Source organism: Pristis pectinata, chromosome 10 (genome assembly GCF_009764475.1).
Source record: "Pristis pectinata isolate sPriPec2 chromosome 10, sPriPec2.1.pri, whole genome shotgun sequence".
Classification (NCBI taxonomy): domain Eukaryota; kingdom Metazoa; phylum Chordata; class Chondrichthyes; order Rhinopristiformes; family Pristidae; genus Pristis; species Pristis pectinata.
In genome coordinates, this window is record NC_067414.1 from 45,817,287 (window position 1) to 45,836,072 (window position 18,786).

An 18,786-nucleotide genomic window follows, 5' to 3' on the forward strand; every position below is an offset into this window, starting at 1 on the left:
TAATCGTGCTGACACTGTGCCAGGGAATCTGTGTATCTGTAATCCTATATCAGCCAGGATATAGGATCAGTATCTGCATTCATATGTTTGGGAATTACCAAATGGAGTAAAGGAGGAAAAGAGTACTTTATTTATTATTTATTTTATATCTTTGTATTATCATGTTCTTAATAATTGTTTTTCAAATATAGATCATTTCTAAATACAGAAATCTTTTTAATATCTTTGAAAATCTCTTAAAAATACCTCCTAATATTTACAGAAGGCAAGGTTCCACACCCAGCCTTGCCTCCTGACAAAGGATGTCAGGGTATACTGGGACAGGGCTCAGTACTATGCCAAATGATGCAAATTGCTACTGAGGCTTCTTGCCACTCAATTCCCATGGATAGCAGGTCACCTTGGCCCAAGCAAAAGCAGGCAATGGTCTGAATTCAGCTCAATCCAGCCCAATAGTATCACTGAGGCAAATCACAATGGAAATTTTAATTATACTCTGAAACAATAGGACTAAATGCAGATGCTACCTAGCTAGACTTCTTCTTAAAAACAAGTTCATCACTATGGTAGAAAGTATAATCCAAAAATGGCTCACGACATTCACTTAGGCAAGTGACTTGGTACATTTGATCAGATATATTTGAAACAACACTAGTGACAAAACTTCTAGTTTTAGTACAGAAACTATTTCATCAGACAGATCAATGGACAAAACAAACTGGCTTAATCTCCAACAGAGACTATTTCTGATATAACAAGTGCTCTAATTAAGTTAGTTGGAGTTTAATAAAATCTGGGTAGCAAATGTTTTACATCTATCATTTCTGATCATTCTGTTTCTAATCATTTGCATTGGTTCTTACTTGTACATGGCTTTCTGCTTTGTTTAATGCTCCATGAAGCTGTTCACATTTGTTCCTCAGCTGATTGCCATCCTCCTGAGCGATCTGCAATTCTGTCTGAAGCTTGACAAGTGCTGTTTTCAAAGCAGTCTCTCGGCTATGAAACTCCATCTTTAACTGAGTCTCCCTCTGTTTACATAGCACACTTTCTGATGTCTGCTGAGATTGTTTTAAAGCTTCAATTTCATGTTCATAAAAGGCCTGAGTTTTGCTCAATTTAGCTTCAAATTCTTCCACTACTTTTTGCTTTTCAAGTACAAGTTCTTCATTTTTATTCTTCATGGAAACCAGTTCAGCTCTGAGCATTTGGTGCAATTTCTCCTGTTGTTTATCAGAAGTTTCCTGCTGAATCTGATGAGATTTTAAGAGATTCTGGATTTCTAGCTTGTGAGCTGCACGCAGTTCTTCCAGAGTTTCTTGTTTATCCAGATCAAATTGAGACTCTAACCGCATAAACTGTTGTAGCTTATCTTCAAAACTATCCTTAATTTCTTGAATATTTCTAGACATAATCACAACACCCTGCATTTGATGAGTCTCTAAAACAAGATGTGCATCTTCAACCTGTTGTTTATAGGCCTCAAATTCTGCTAGTGCTTGTTGTTTCATCTGCTCATGTTGTTCCAGAGATTCTTCCAAGGACTGGATTTTCTTCCGTAGTTCTACTTCCTCATTGATCTTACCTTTATAGTGAAGAATTTTCTCTTTTGTTTCATCAAGGATTTGTTGAATTTCCTCCTCATGGGCCTCCTTGAGTGCCTGGATAGCAGCCTCATGTTCATCATTTTTAGTATTTAAAGCATAAATCACCTGCAAGAAAAAACATTTGTTTGGTCATGAAGATATTATCCAATGCAATATGTTTCATATGAGAATAATATAGCTCTTGAATGCCCTTTATGTATTGTAGACATCTCCCCCTCAGTTCCCATGAGCCATTGGACACAGCAGAGGTTTAAAGAGTCATGAATAGGTGTAAAGAAGGCTGCCATAGCTCTAAATTTGTAACTTTCTTTAGACGCACCTCTTCTCTCAAAGTTCACATTATCCATGATTATGAACATTTTATATTGTGAGCACCTTATCAATAAAAATGACCATGAACCTATTGCATTGCCATTAAATCCAAACACAACTTCTCTTATGTTCTTTATGAAAGAAATCTGCTTTCATTAGCTAGGCTGCTTAAGATGTGGCCTAACGATCAATACTCAGTTGTATTGAAAGGAACACAACATGGGGCAGGGAATGAGCTTCCTGGCGCGGTGGTGGAGGCAGGTACGTTGGTCAAATTCAAGAGATTGCTAGATAAGCATATGGAGGAATTTAGAATAGAGGGATATGTGGGAGGAAGGAAGGGCTTAGATAGTCTTAGGCGAGGTTTAAAGTTCAGCACAACATTGTGGGCCAAAGGACCTGTATTGTGCTGTACTGTTCTGCAGTTCACTGTTGGCAAAACACCACCATTTTCTCAAGATGGACAATCAAGTTCCAAGTTTACCATCTGGGAATGAATTTAAACAAAAATCAGCAGGGCCCTGGAAAGATTACAAAGAATCACAATTAAGAACTCCTCAAAGTGTCAGCAGGTGCAGCAAGAAAATTCTGGAAGACTAAAACAAATGTATCCACAATCTCTGTAGTCAACTTTTGAAACCCTAGGATATACAATAATGCATCCAGAGGATTTGTTGGTCTTTAACAAACAAATGTATCGATGTTATGGCTGTAAAAAAAAAAATAAATTATTAATTTATTTTTCCCTCATGCTCACTCAACTTATGTTTCCTCACTATTTCCAGAGTATATTTTTGTCTCCTACCATTAAGATTGAATTAATATTTTGTGCTATTATTTTTCCTCATTTCCCACTAAGATTTCTTTTGTTGTTTCACTCAAGTAAATCTTAAGCAACGCATACATTTTTATTGATGTCAAAGTTGATTTTAATGTAGTTTTAATTTCTGTTCAGTGATTGTAAATTGTACTTTAACCAGTTCAGTGATTGCCGAGAATATTGATTCCCTGAACACTGCTGGATGCAGTTCGCCTTTTGCTGTATTGCACCTGTTGGGTATTGATTGAGCTTCTTTTCCTCTATGGGTGAGGAGTTATTCTACTTAGTCAAGCTGACCATGATGACTGCTCTCCTACACCTACAATGGTGTTTCCATGACACTTCATTGTGTTAGACACCATTTTGATATATTCAATTAATATTAACTGTAACACAAGAATCCTAATATTTACATTAAATCAATAGCCAGCAGTGTCCTGAAATATGCTCTCATTTCCACATAGACAAGGAAATTTGATGACTGTCCTTTATTGCTGAACTCCTTGAGGTCAAACAGTGGAGTGCCAGATTCCAGCAGTTACACTGAAAAATTGGCTGCCAAACCTGCACTAGCTTCAATCTGCTATAGGGTCAGCAATTCCATTCATTTCAATGGAGAGGAACATCTGTGAGGGAAAGGCAAGTTTTAAGGTTTTCTTTTTAAGACCTTGTTTACTATTTAAAAAAAATTATGTGGGATTCATTTTTTTAAATCATTTATCAAGGTTTATGAACATCACAGTAATCGCTCATTTGGCATCTGATTATGTTTATGGATGCAGTCAGCCTATATAGCAAAGCACACTTAAAGAAAGGAAAACAAACAGTGAAGGGGTCAGCCAGCTGTAGTGCAAGTCATTGTTGTGACCTTCACACATAAAAATTGACCAAGGTTTATATTGCAGCATGCTGTGAGGAACCAACAGGGCTCTGAAATGTACTTTTAAAAATAAGCTGTCAGATGAAAGAAATACAAAAGGAGTCATTAGTGCCAAGACAATGAACTTTACAAAGACCCAAGTAACTAACTAGGGTAATCAGACTGCTGGTTGACAAGTGTGAATAGTCTTAAATGAACAAAGTAGATAAGATATCTTTATTAGTCACATGTACATCGAAACGCACAGTGAAATACATCTTTTTGCAGAGTGTTCTGGTTCCATTAGTTCTGGATTAATCACAAAAGTCTTTGGAAATATCAGTGCCAATATCAACGCACTGCTTTCAGAGCTTTGATTTTTATCCCAGTTGAATGGGTTCAGGTTGAATTCAGAAAGGGAAACAAGGATCACCCATCTACAAGCCAACTCTCAATGAATTCCCATGGGTGGGGCTTGTTCAGGCCTCACCACGTAATATATGGCCTGAAGGCCGTGGACTGTACAAGGCCTCACCAATCACATTGAAACACGCTTATGAGTGCAAAAAGGTAACTTCAATAAAAAACTTGCCTCCAGTTTGCATTGGTCTCATTCTCCCTTTAGTGTGTTGTTTTCCCTTTACCAGCCTATCTGTTTTCTCCTTCTTCTAATAACTACTTTTCCCTTACACACACATTTTGTGCCTCTTTTTGCTTTTCCCCAATTGGTCTCTAAAGGCTCTCAGTCGCCAGGGAGTTTCCACTGCCCCAGGTGCTGTCATTCTTAGAGTTAGTAATGATGTGGTGAGTTCCAAATACAAAGAAACAGCCAGTGCTCAGAAAAGTAATTCTTTTTCCAAGCCATGAGAGCCAGGACACAATGCATGGGCAAACTAGCACAATGAGACTATTTGGAGCAAAAAAAAAACTGATTTTGCTCCAGATTCCAGCATCTGCAGTCTTGATGCTCCAGAGGCACCATTTCTTTTCAATTGTCAACAACAGCTCTAGCAAGACCAGTAACCCATTGAAGTTGACACATATTCAAACCAGAGGGAGGCTGAAGACTTGTAAGATGCTGTCAGAGAAGCCCTGGTGAGATACATATACATGGCAAACATTGTAACCAAGTGGTGAAGGTGTGATGGATATTCACTTTCCAAGCCCCAAAAAAATTTATTACTAACTTCAGCTTTATAGCACAGCAGCATGACCTGTCCAAAGGTCAAGAAGTGGTTGCTCATTAAGCTAAAATCCCTTTTGCAAAAACAGCATAAATTGTCCAAGGCTCAAGATGTTTGTTATTTGCTAAATTAAACTTCTAACCGATATTCCCTGCTCAGCCTCTTAACATAAACAAGAGAACAATGGGATCCACATTTCACTAATTAAATACTGCAGTCACCTGGCCTGAAAATGTGGTTGAAAAAACATCACATGCCAATGATGTCAACTAAGTGAAAAAAAACAGTATAAATGTTAGAAAGCAGTCAGTGTAGGGGGAATGACAGAGAGAAGGGGTTACAGAGAGAAGACCTAGAATTCATTCCTCAGCCTTTGGTTTTTGCAATGGATGACTTGTTCATCTGCAACTTGTTGGTGAGATTTTTTTAACCTGTAAGACTTGTACTTGTGTTTGGAAATCCTTTGTAAATTACATAATTACTTAGAATTAAATGTGTCTCACTGTGTTTAAACTGCTTCGTTAGCTGGAAGTAGCTTCTCCTTTGTTGGAAGAAGGGACACACCACTCGATATAATGATTATTAACAGCTAGACCTTTCCATAGAGACTAAAGTAGTGAACTAAACTGGTCCTTGGAAGTGTAGGTTGATACAGTATAATCTCCCTATAGTAAGGGTACTCATAGGTACTTCTGCCAGATAGAACTTAAAGTCTTGAGTTAAGTTTAGAGCTCTCGGACGGTACACTCAATATCATCACAAAGGGAAGGATGATGTTAAAATGACAAATGGACCACGGTCATGGAGACTGCTTTAAACTGAGTATATAATTCCTTATACACTGTTGCACCTGCAGCCATCCAGGCAAAAGTGTATTCCATTGTAGACTTGTAGGTGGCAGGATGACTTGGGGGAACCAGAAGATGAAATAATCACCAATGAACTCCAGCCTCTGATGTGGTCTAGCAGCTGTGGCATTTATATAGCTTATTTTTAATTTCCCATCAATGGCACTGATATTGATGATACTGCTACCAATGAATGTCAAAATGTGTGACAAGCAATGAAGCAACTGAAATTAATTGTGCTAAGAACATTGCATGAGAAACTCCTACAGCAAAAAACTGTTGCTGAAGGCATTGCTGCAGTTGATTATTTAAACTTCAATAAAAATTAATTTCATAAAAGTTTAAAACTCAACTTTCAGCCAATGTCTTGAGGAAAGAGAAGAGGAAGACTTCCATACTTTGTACAATACTCATTTGTCAAAATCATTTCCAAAAATTGTGAAATTCTCAGGTTCTCCCCAAATTACTTCTACTGAGCCTTTGGTGACTATGCCAAATTATTATTAAATTTATAACTTTCCCTCATGGATGTCTCAGAGGAAGGGCTGTCTAATTATTCTCATTGCCTGCTCTGTTAAATTCACAAAATGTCAAAAACCTAAGTGGGTATGATATTCTGTTCACAATCACAATAAAACAAGATATTGTGAATTCTCTCTAATTGCACAATTTATTTTACTGAAGTAAATACAACTGTCAAACAAACAAACATATTAATTCCCAGAAAAACATATTTAACATTTTTTTAAAAAAATTGGAACAGAATTATTTGTTTTCAAGTCATTTACTAATAAACTACATATATTTTTAGTGAAATTTATTCCTAGTTTTTTGACAAGTACATCCAGGTGCAACCTTCCCAGACATTTTAACATAATAACATTTCTTCAGCAAAATGGTTTTGGGAAAATATTTGAGAAATATTTTATACATAATGTTTCATCATGTCAGATATAACTATTCCAGAGGGAAACGACCAGCGAGGCCTAGGACGGGCCTGTCACCATAGAAAGCATCCCATCTGGATGTTTCACGGCTTGGTATGGCAACTGCTCTGCCCAGGACCGCAAAAAACTGTAGAGAGTTGTGCCCAGCGCATCACGGACACCAGCCTCCCCTCCTTGGACTCTGTCTTTACCTCGCATCGTCTTGGCAAAGCAGCCAGCATAATCAAAGACCCCACCCACCTGGGACATTCTCTCTTCTCTCCTCTTCCATCGGGTAGAAGATACAGGATCCTGAGGGCACATACCACCAGGCTCAAGGACAGCTTCTACCCCACTCTGATAAGACTATTGAACGGTTCCCTCATACAATGAGATGGACTATGACTTCATGATCTACCTTGTTGTGACCTTGCACCTTATTGCACTGCACTTTCTCTGTAGCTGTGACACTTTACTCTGTACTGTTATTGTTTTTACCTGTACTACATCAATGCACTCTGTACTAACTCAATGTAACTGCACTGTGTGATGAATTGACCTGTACGATTGGTATGCAAGAAAAGTTTTTCACTGTACCCTGGTACAAGTGACAATAATAAACCAATACCAAATTATAAATTCTGTAATAATCAACATACTAGGTACAGCAAATCTGTAAGATTACAATTTGATGATTTTATAGAATTTTTTCTCATATTTTTGCAGTGTGTTTTCTGATTTACTTTGAGTGGCTGCTGATAAGAAAATATTGTGTTTCTAATGGCCACCATTCAAGCAAAATTTATGGTGACGTATTTCTCTTCAAATTAGGTTGGTGTCTATCAAATGCTATTTTATTTTATGAAGAGGAATTGAGTTGAACATTTCACATTATTATTCTTTTTATTTACTGGCTCTTAAGCATTCTCTGCAGATTTATAAAACATGCTGGCTAAACTTGCTGAGGGGAGTACAGTGTTCCGTCTTGTATTTTTCCTTTAACTATGTGTTTGTGTTATAATCTCTTCTCACATATAACAGATAGTTAAAAAATTGTCAAAAACAAATCAACCAAACATAGTAACTTAAAAATATGAATATGTCGTTTAGTCCATCAAGACATCTTGACCTTATTCCCTAAATGGTGGATGGAGATTAGCAAGCCACCATTGTTCTTCGGAGGCAGCTGCAAAGGACCATACCATTGTATTGTCAGAAGATGGATCTGTTTATATTTTTGGACTGAACACTCATAATCAGTTGGGCATTGCTCACGCCCCTGCCAGCAGTAGCTTACCAAGACAGGCAGTCATAGGAGTTTCTTCAGGGTCCAATCAAACAGGAGTTATCATAGACCAGTTTTATTTTGTACTTCTTTGTGCAAACTGAAAATTGTACTAATACAATTAGTAACATTTTTCAAAGAATTGTTTTAGGCATATAAATATTTTCATAGAATATTTTAGGCATATACATATTCCCTATAATTTTTTTTAAATTTTGGCAAGCTTCCAAAGAGTTTGTTGGAAATTTTCCAATCATTGATTGAATAAACCAGCTAGTGTAAGGTGGGAATTAAGTTTTGAATTTTGCTTTTTTTCTTATCATTTTCAACATTGGAGCTTTCAAAAGCTAATTGGATATTTATTGAGTCGGGAGGAGTGCACTTTTATGGGGAAAGAGCTAGCAGCTCTTTTTTAAATGTTGGTTTTGAAAGTGCATCATTTCATTGTTTTTCCACCTTATGTTTCTAATGAAACTTTAAACTAATTAATTTGGCTCTTGTTGATGAAATTATGAGAATAGGATTTTATGACAGCTCTTAAGTTAGTTTGAAGTAACTTAAGTAGTTTTTTTTAAACTGATCTTAATTCCACAAATTCTTAAAATGTACCTTTATAAGTATCATCAAAAGTTAAGATTTTTTTTGTAAGTCTGTTGACTTAGAGTAAATATGGACCTTATTTCTACTATTTTGCTTAATAATTATGAGAATACATCTTTTTAAAATGTTTGTAAAGGTACAGTCCAATAACCTTAATAAGAACTGTGATTGAAGTTGCTGTGGGACAGTTCCACACTGTTCTGTGGACAAAGGATGCTCTGCATACCATGGTGCTGAATGGTGGTCAGCTTTGTGAGAAGTAGGAGTAATTTTAATATGACTCTTACATTGATAAAAAGGTCATGATAATTTCATTTGTCAGAACCCCTCTGCTCTCTCATCTGCCATTTTTACATGGATTTGAATTTTTTGCTTTTTTAAATTTTTTTTGGTTCAGGTTAGGCATATTTTGCTGTCTCATTAATATTTGGTAAATTTGTTATCATTTTAACTTAAATAAACTTCATTTAATAAGAAATATTGATTTTTAGTCACCACAAGTGCAGCTAAATTGAAATCAGAGTCTTGGGCTAATGAGGAAAGTCTGATTCTGCAAGCTACTTGACAAATCTGTTTCATTATTTTAATCCTACTTACCCTGACTTTAGAGGAACACATGTCAGATTCCTGCCATTTGTTAGACATGCGAATAAACCTGGCCTTAATTCTGTTTTGAAGGAGGTAGTGGATCATATCATTCAAGTTGGGGCTTTATTCAAACATGCAAAGAAGCTGAAGTGAGCCTACTTTCCAGTGTGCCAAGAAATGAATTTAGCACCAAAGATGATGTTATGAAGCACAATGTCGTGTTGGTTTTCTTTTACTGATACTGTTTGTAGCTTGGTTGAACATTGGAATTTGTTCACAACATTTCTAACTAAATGAGTGGCTCTTAAACCTCTCTCTCAGGCAACTCACTTTAATTAACAGGTTCACCCACATGATTCAACAATAACTTCCCCAGTCTGTAAACCAGCATTTACTAGCAACGTGTAGATAGCAACACACATTTTAATGTCCTGTAGACCACCCAAGAGTTTCATCCCCACTTCAGAAACCACTGTACTAGATGATATGGCCTCTGAGGTGAAAACCATCAGACTGAACATTGAGGCAAATCTGCACTTTCATTTACATAACGAAGCACACCATGGACATTTCTTTCCACGCTTTGTCTCTTTTCACCATTGTCACGCCATTGATCATCTGGCACCCCACAGACAAATGGGGTTAGTCAGTAACTAAATGCACATTTAAAAACTGCATGTAGCATTCTGAAAGCAAAATTGTAAATCCTGCATGGTTGCTATTTATTGTTGGACTGGAGTCTCATCAATTTAAAATATATCTTCTTTTCAAGTAAGCCACTTGAGGGCAACTTTTTTGTTTTATTCTTATTGATCAGAACAGTAAAATTTAGATCCTGCGTATAGAGTAATCACCATAATTAAAATGTTCTTTTCACTTCGCATCGACCTTTTTGTATCAATATCAAGTGTTGTCACTATCCCATGAAGACACACCACCACCAGCCACATCTTTTCCCTCCTTCCCCTTTTCACCTTCTGCAGGGACCACTCCCTCCGTGACTCCCTGGTCCTCTCATCCCTCTCCACTCACCCCTCCCTGACCCTGGCACTTTCCACTGCAACAACAGGTGGTGTAACACTTATCCTTACACCTCATCTCTCACCATCTTCCAGGGACCTAAACAGCCCTCCCAGGTTAGGCAAAGATTCACATGCACCTCCTCCAAACTCGTCTACTGCATTTGGTGCTCCCAATGTGGCTTCCTCTACATTGGCAAGACCAAGTGCAGACTGGGCGACCATTTCACAGAGTACCAACGCTCGGTCCGCAATCACTATCCCAATTTCAATTCCCCTTCACATTCCCACACTAACCTGTTCATCCTCGGCCTTTCCTACTGCCAGGGTGAAGCCCATGGTAGCTGGAGTAACAACACCTCATATTCTGCCTGGGTGGTCTACCACCCAATGGCATAAGCATTGAGTTTTCTAATTTTAGGTAACCCTCCCCTCCGGTGGGTTGTTCCCCCTTTCCCTTCCCCTCCCACCCCCGATCTTCCTCTAGTCCTCCCACTTTTGTCCCCTTTCCCTCAAGCCCCACCCCCCAGCACCCCATCACCCATCTTCATCCCCCTCCCCCTCCTGGGTTCATCCACCACTACACACATGGTTCACATGCCCCACCTCCCCTCCATCTGCCATTCACCTCTCCCCTAATGGTTTCCATTATCACCTTGTTTACTTATCAGAGTCCAGCACTTTAGCCTTTGTGTTCCTGCTTATCTCCCTCCAGCAGCTGTCTCCCAACCTTCACACTCCTCTCCCCATACCTTGCTCCATCTGCCTCTCAATATTTTATTTTCTCTCTCTCTTTGGCTGCTTCCACCTATCATTCACCTGCCACTGTCTCCTAACTCCACCCCTGCTTCCCTCCCTTATCTGGTGCTACCTGCCTGTCATTTTATACCCCTCCTCAGTCCACCAATCAGCTCAGACTCTTTTCTCACCACTCCCCTTCTCTTTAAACTGGGCATCTCACCTCTCCATTCTTAGTCCTAATGCAGGATTTCAACACGAAATGTTGACAATTCCTTTCCTCCCACAGATACTGCTCCACCCACTGAGTTCCTCCAGCAGATTGTTTATTTCTTTTATATCCCATATTAGGCTAGGATATAGCATAAAGTCCTATTATTCTGCTTCTAGAAGTGAGAAAGGAGGGGGAGTTGTGATTTTGCTTAGTGAGAACATCATGGAAGTACTTAGAGGGCATATTCCTGGGGAATGCCCAGTGAGGCTGTATGAGTGGAATAAGAAAGGGGGTGATCACTTTGAGGGGATTGTACTATCGGCCCCAATTAGCAGGAATTAGAGGAGCAAATAATGCAGGGAGATTGCAGATAGCTGTAGGTATAACAAGGTTGTAATAGTAGGTGATTTTAACTCCCATAATGTTGATTGGGACTGCCACAGGGCTAAAGGATTAGATGGGGCAGAATTTCTTAAGTGTGTCCAGGAATGTTTTGTCAAGCAATATGTAGATGGCCCTACTAGAGAGGGGGCAACACTTGATGTCCTCTTGAGGCTAGGCTAGCAACTGAAGTGTCAGTGGAGGAGCACTTTGAGAATCATTTTTAAAATAGTTATGGAAAGAGATAGGACTGGTACACAAGTTAAAGTCCTAAATTGGGATAAGGCTAATTTTGATGGCATTAGACAGGAACTTACAAAGGTTGATTGGGACAGGCTATTAGCAGATAAAGGGACATCTGGCAAGTGGAGACATTTAAAAGTGAGATAGGGAGAGTGCAGATTCAACATGTTCCTATCAGAGTGAAGGGCAAGGCTGGTAGTATTAGGGAACTCTATTTGACAGAGATATTGAGGCTCTGTTCAGGAAAAAAAGAGGCATTAGCTCCTGGGATCAAGTGACTCCCCTGAGGAGTACAAGAGATGTAGGAGTACAGTTAAGAAGGAAATCAAGAGGGCAAAAAGGAACATGAGATATCCTTGGCAGATAAGGCAAAGGAGAATCCTAAGAGATCCTATAAGTATGTTTAAAAAAAAATAGGTCCCCTTAAGGATCAGCGTGGTTGTCTATGAATACTTCTTGTTTGTATTTACTGTAGAGAAGGTCATAGAAGCTAGGGATTTCAGGGAAGAGAACAGTGATGTCCAGAAACATATTGATATAATGAAAGAAGAGGTGTTGGCAGTCTTGAAGCACATAAAGGTGGATAAATCCCCAAGGTCTGACCAGGTGTACCCTCGGACATTGTGGGAAACAAGGAAGAAATTGCTGGAGCCTTGACAGAGATATTTGTATCTTTGTTAGCCAAGAGAAAACTAAAGGATAAGTAATGTTGTGCCTTTATTTAAGAAGAGCAGCAGGGATAAGCCAGTAATAAGTAATGTTGTGCCTTTATTTAAGAAGAGCAGCAGGGATAAGCCAGGAAATTACAGGCCAGTGAGCCTAACATCAGTGGTGGGCAAGTTACTGGAGGGGATTCTGAGAGACAGGATCCATCTGCATTTGGAAAGGCAAGGACTGATTAGGTATAGTCAGCATAGCTTTGTGTTGGAAATCATTTTAAGAAATATGGCCTTTTCCATATTAACAGCATTCAAGCCAACCTGTGTGCTCACAGATGGCAGCTGTTTGCAGAATTCACAGCTGACATCTCAGTTGCATGCTGCCTGCTGGAAAGCAGGTCTGTGCTGCTAAGTGATCTTTCTGGTGCAGTGTTTACAGGCAGCCATGGATATAAGGCATACGTGGGGGGGGGGGGGGTTTAGAAACAGAGAGGGAGGATATCAAGGGTATTTGGGGGAGAGGGGGGATTAAACAGTTCAATGTTCACCCATCAATGTTTTGGAGTGGCCTTCTCCGAATAAACAGACCTGTGATGATATTAGTAAGGGCTGCCTGCCTGCACAAAGCACCTTATTAAAATCAATGCAAGAGAGTCAATGAAAATAAGAGCTAATCCTGTGGGAATGCTGCAATTTACATATTTCTCAACTTACTGCAGGATGTATCTGTTTTACTGGGAGTGAAAAAATTGAAAATTTGCAGGTTATGATCTTTTGATACAACTTCTCTTGGTCAATCCAAAAGAACAATCTGAAGGAGGTTGGAGTTGAGACGTTGGCATGGTTTGGATTGAGGGATGTTGGGGGGGGGGTTTAATATTGGATTTAGTTATGATTCCCTGTGTTTTATTGATGTCTTCAGATAATTTTCCTCTGTCATTTTCAGCATATCAAGATGCTAGGGACAGCACTGTGACAGTGAAAAGCTCAGCAGCTTTAGTAGTCTTAGTAATGGGATTATTGTTGAGGTCCACTGAGAGAAAGTGACCTCATATGTGAAGAGCAGAAGGATGACGAGAGTAAACGTAGGTCCAATTAGAGACAGAGGTGGGAAGATGTGCCTGGAAGCTGTGGAAGTGGGTGAGGTTCTCAATGAATACTTCTCTTCAGTATTCACCAAGGAGAGGGGGCTTGATGACACTGAGGACAGTGTTGGTAAGGGTAATGTCCTAGAGCATGTCAGTATCAAGAGAGAGGATGTGTTGGAGCTGTTAGAAAATATTAGGACAGATAAGTCCCCGGGGCCTGATGGAATATTCCCCAGGCTGCTTCGTGAGGCGAGGGAGGAGATTGCTGAACCATTGGTTAGCATCTTTTAGTCCTCGTTGTCCATGGGAATGGTATCGGAGGATTGGAGGGTGGCAAATGTTGTCCCCTTATTCAAAAAAGGTAGTAGGGATAGTCCAGAGAATTACAGACCTGTGAGCCTTATGTCTGTGGCGGGCAAGCTGTTAGAAAGGCTTATAAGAGATAGGATCTATAAGCATTTAGAGAATCATGGACTGATTAGGGGCAGCCAGCATGGCTTTGTGAAGGGAAGATCTTGCCTCACTAGCCTGATAGGGTTCTTTGAGGAGGTGACCGGGAAGATTGATGTGGGTAGTGCAGTAGATGTGGTCTACATGGATTTTAGTAAGGCATTTGACAAGGTTCCACATGGTAGGCTTCTTCAGAAGGTCAGAGGGCAAGGGATCCAGGGAGGCTTGGCTGTGTGGATTCAGAATTGGCTTGCCTGTAGAAAGCAGAGGGTTGTGGTGGAGGGAGTGCATTCGGATTGGAGGGCTGTGACTAGTGGTGTCTCACAAGGATCGCTTCTGGGACCTCTACTTTTCGTGATATTTATGAATGACTTGGATAAGGGGGTGGAAGGGTGGGTTAGCAGATGACACAAAGGTCGGTGATGTTGTGGATAGTGTGGAGGACTGTCGAAGCTTACAGAGGGATATTGATAGGATGCAGAGCTGGACTGAGAAGTGGCAGATGGAGTTCAATCTGGAGAAGTGTGAGATGGTACACTTTGGAAGGACAAACTCCAAGGCAGAGTACAAGGTTAATGGCAGGATTCTGGGGAGTGTGGAGGAGCAGAGGGATCTGGGGGTTCATATCCACAGATCACTGAAAGTTGCCTCACAGGTGGATAGGGTAGTTAAGAAAGCTTATGGGATGTTAGCTTTCATAAGTCGTGGGATCGCCAGGTAATGATGCAGCTCTACAAAACTCTGGTTAGACCACACTTGGAGTACTGTGTCCAATTCTGGTCGCCTCATTATAGGAAGGATGTGGAAGCGTTGGAAAGGGTGCAGAGGAGATTTACCAGGATGCTGCCTGGATTAGAGAGTATGGATTATGAGGAGAGACTAAGGGAGCGAGGGCTTTACTCATTGGAGAGGACGAGGATGAGGGGAGACATGATAGAGGTATACAAAATATTGAGGAATAGATAGAGTGGACAGCCAGTGCCTCTTTCCCAGGGCACCAATGTTCAGTACAAGAGGGCATGGCTTTAAAGGTAATGGGTGGGAAGTTCAAGGGAGATATCAGAGGGAGGTTTTTCACCCAGAGAGTGGTTGGTTCATGGAATGTGCTGCCTGGGGTGGTGGTGGAGGCTGATACATTGGTCAAGTTCAAGAGATTGTTAGATAAGCATATGGAGGAATGTAAAATAGGGGGATATGTGGGAGGAAGGGGTTAGTTAATCTAGGGCGTGGTTTAAAGGTCAGCACAACATGGTGGGCCGAAGGGCCTGTATTGTGCTGTATTGTTCTATGGTTCCACTGAGTAATTAAGGCATGTTGGTATGCAGACAAAACTGTCTGCATACTGTCTCCAGATTGTGAAGAACTCGCAAAAAAAAATGCCAACTACAGTTATAAACTCTATGGCCTCTTAAGGTCATAAAGTGGCTACAGTTCATAAGGACCACAATCAGCCAACTTAGTCTGTGTCAGCTTTGTGTAGCACAATTCTGGTCAGTTCCATTTTCTCTCTTTCCCTGTAGGCCTGCAAATTATATTCTCACATGTGCCAAATTCAGGAAGCATTTTTTTTCATTAGCAATGACTATGTCTTGTGCATTACAAATCTAACTAGGATGTGTATTATTATTTCTTTGCTGTTACATTAATGATATAACAGTGTAAATATTAAGTAACGTTGTGTGATTATCCATTCAACTCTTAAGGTTTCAAAGATTCCATGAACCTAAAGAAAGATGAGATCACTTGAATTAAGACAGAAAGTGAAAAGTTAAAAATGGATAAAAATGGTCAGGTTTGGATCTATAAGCTTTATCCTATTCCTAATGTAACATACACATGGAGGAAGTTTACCTTCAATAATCATGAGACCACTGGTGTACAAGTCAAAGAACAGAATCAAACTCCATAATTCTCAGCCCAAGTCTGCGGTGGTCAGATCTATACCAACCATCAGGATTGATCTCATCAGTGACTAGTAGTCTGACTGCATTTCAATAAGAAATGACTGAAGATTAAATATAGTTAGATTGTCATATCCCACTGCCTTGGAAAGCAGTTTCCAAAAGAAGATACAAAACTGGAAGACTGAACGTTACTGAAAATGTGGAAATATTGTAGGAGTTATACGTCAGAAAGTTTAAAGTTATTGGAGGGTGCGAATAAAAAGAAAATGTTCATGACTATAAAATCTGCTAAGAAGAAATACATCACAGGATGAAAGAGATGGAAGTAATGAGGTTCATATTAAGCATAGTGTGCACAGCTGAATTAGCCTAATGGCTTTTAGTGGATGCTTTGTAATACATTGGTATTGGTATTGGTTTATTATTGTCACTTTTACTGAGGTACAGTGAAAAACCTGTCTTACAAACTGATCTTACAGGTCAATTCATTTACACAGTGCAGTTACATCAAGTTAGTACAGAGTGCATTGATGTAGCACAGGTAAAAAAAAATAACAACAGTACAGAGTAAAGTGTCACAGCTACAGAGAAAGTGCAGTGCAATAAGGTGCAAGGTCACAACAAGGTAGATCGTGAGGTCATAGGTCATAGTCCACCTCATTTTATAAGGGAACTGTTCAATAGTCTTATCACAGTGAGGTAGAAGCTGTTCTTAAGTCTGGTGGTACGTGCCCTCAGGCTCCTGTATCTTCTAACCGATGGAAGAGTAGAGAAGAGAGAATGTCCCGGGTGGGTGGGGTCTTTGATTATGCTAGCTGCTTCACCAAGACAACGAGAGGTAAAGACAGAGTCCCCGGAGGGGAGACTGGTGTCCGTAATGCGCTGGGCTGTGTCCACAACTCTCTGCAGCTTCTTGCGGTCTTGGGCAGAGCAGTTGCCATACCAAGCCGTGATACATCCTGATAGGATGCTTTCTATGGTGCATCGGTAAAAGTTGGTGAGAGTCAAAGGGGACAAACCAAATTTCTTTAGCCTCCTGAGGAAGTAGAGGCGCTGGTGAGCTTTCTTGGCCATGGCATCCACGTGGTTTGTCCAGGACAGGTTGTTGGTGATGTTCGCTCCCAGGAACTCGAAGCTGTCAACCCTCTCGACCTCAGCACCATTGACGTAGACAGGTGCATGTACACCGCCCCCTTTCCTGAAGTCAATGACCAGCTCTTTAGTTTTGTTGACATTGAGGGAAAGGTTGTTATCATGACACCATTCCACTAAGCTCTCTATATCCTTCCTGTATTCTGATTCATCACTGTTTGAGATACGGCCTACAACAGTAGTATCATCTGCAAACTTGTAGATGGAGTTAGAGCAGAATCTGGCCACACAGTCGAGAGTGTCATACAGTATCTCATATCTTTGTGTCAATTGAAAATACATGGTATAGTTAACATCTACACTTCTTCAATATCAATCAAAACAAAAGCCAGAAACTGGACAGGAGGAAGCATATTTCAGAACACAGAGTAAGTGGTCCATTTACACAAACGATCAGAAATGCCGAAACAGAAATAAAATGTTTAGTGTCCAATGCCAAAAGGTCATAGGCTGATCATTTATACTATGGTAAGAGAGTTCACTATGGCTGAACCTTATCATGCCCTCAACACCCTGAAACTCTGCTCTCCAAAAGAAAGCAAAGTGAATTATTATGCCAGCTAAAATGTTATTTTTTTCATCTTTTATCCCTCAAAGAATTATTAACTTTGAAACTGAAGTTTTAATGAAGCAACCTGATAACAAATGTTGATATTTTAAGGCATATACAAACATAAAGCTCCTGAGAGATCCATTTGCAGGAGGTATGTAACATGTAATTAGAACACCTTTACATTGAAGTTAAAACCTGTTTAAACACTACCCAATTCATAAAAAAAATCAACTATCCACAACACACAGTCAGTAAGCACCATAAAATAAAACCTAATCACTTACACAGCAAAAGAGATTAAACCACTCAACAGAACAATTGCTGTAGAACCCTCAGGATTTGATTATCATTACAATCCAACCCTCAAGGAACCGCTATCACTGCCCCTTTACTAGATACAAGCAGACAACTGTGTTTGATGAAATGGAAAATAAAGAACATTTTGTGCCATCAGTTTTCTATATATTTTGTATGTAGACACTTCATTGGCAACATAGTATGTTAACAGCCTAGCAAAGGTTAAGATTTATAAATTAAAATAACTATCACTAGGACATATTAAAATTGTACTTTAAAACACAATAAGTGAGCAGCATCTGTCCTTGAGAAACCACAATGGATGGTCTGCACTACAGTTTGACAGAGGACAGCAATGCACAGTGGCTCCAGACAGATGGATAGGATATTGGTTTTCCAATATATAGAGAGATCACCAAGTCTGGCAGCCAAATACAAAAAGGCCAATGGAATCTTGGTCTTTGTCTCAATGGGTTGGAATACAAGCAAAGTTATGCTTTAGCTTTTTAAAAAGCCTGGGTCTGGTGCCCATCTGCATTCAGCTCTGGGTACTACACTTCAAAAAGGAATTGTTGGCCTTGGAGGAGACAAGCTGTAGATTCATCAGAATGATGCCAGGTTTTAATGTATTAAGAGCACAGGTTGTGTAAGCTTGAGTTGTATTCCATCAATTACAGAATGCTGGGGGATGAGCTAACTGAGATGCTTAAAAATAACAAAATGTTGGATATCATAAAAGACTGTTTCACTTTACTGTGCCGAGGAATCCAAAACAAAGAAACACAATATTAAAAGACAGACACCATTCATAAATGGTCTGATAAATGCTAAGTTACATTTGCACTGCACAGTAGTGGGCAATAACCATCTCCAATAAGAAAGAGTCTAATCGATACATTTAACTTTCAATGACATTAACCCAGAGCACTCAAACATCAACATCCTGGGAGCAGGGAAGGGAAGTGTCATGATTGGAAACTTAAATGGATCAACCACATAAATTCTGCTTTGGAAGAAGGAAGTCAGAAGCTGGCTATCATGTTGTAACTGGTTCACTTG

At 39.7% G+C, this 18,786-nt stretch overlaps 1 protein-coding gene across 9 annotated transcripts in view; it reads right to left on the minus strand.

Annotated features, from left to right (window-relative positions):
- Positions 1 to 18,786, minus strand: part of fam184ab (family with sequence similarity 184 member Ab) — a 105,206-nt gene that overhangs the window by 72,451 nt on the left and 13,969 nt on the right. For all 9 annotated transcript variants that reach the window (XM_052025478.1, XM_052025473.1, XM_052025475.1 and 6 more), the window contains exon 2: positions 864 to 1,712. In XM_052025478.1, the coding sequence (XP_051881438.1) occupies positions 864 to 1,712 (849 nt within the window). The remainder of the gene's footprint in view (positions 1 to 863; positions 1,713 to 18,786) is intronic.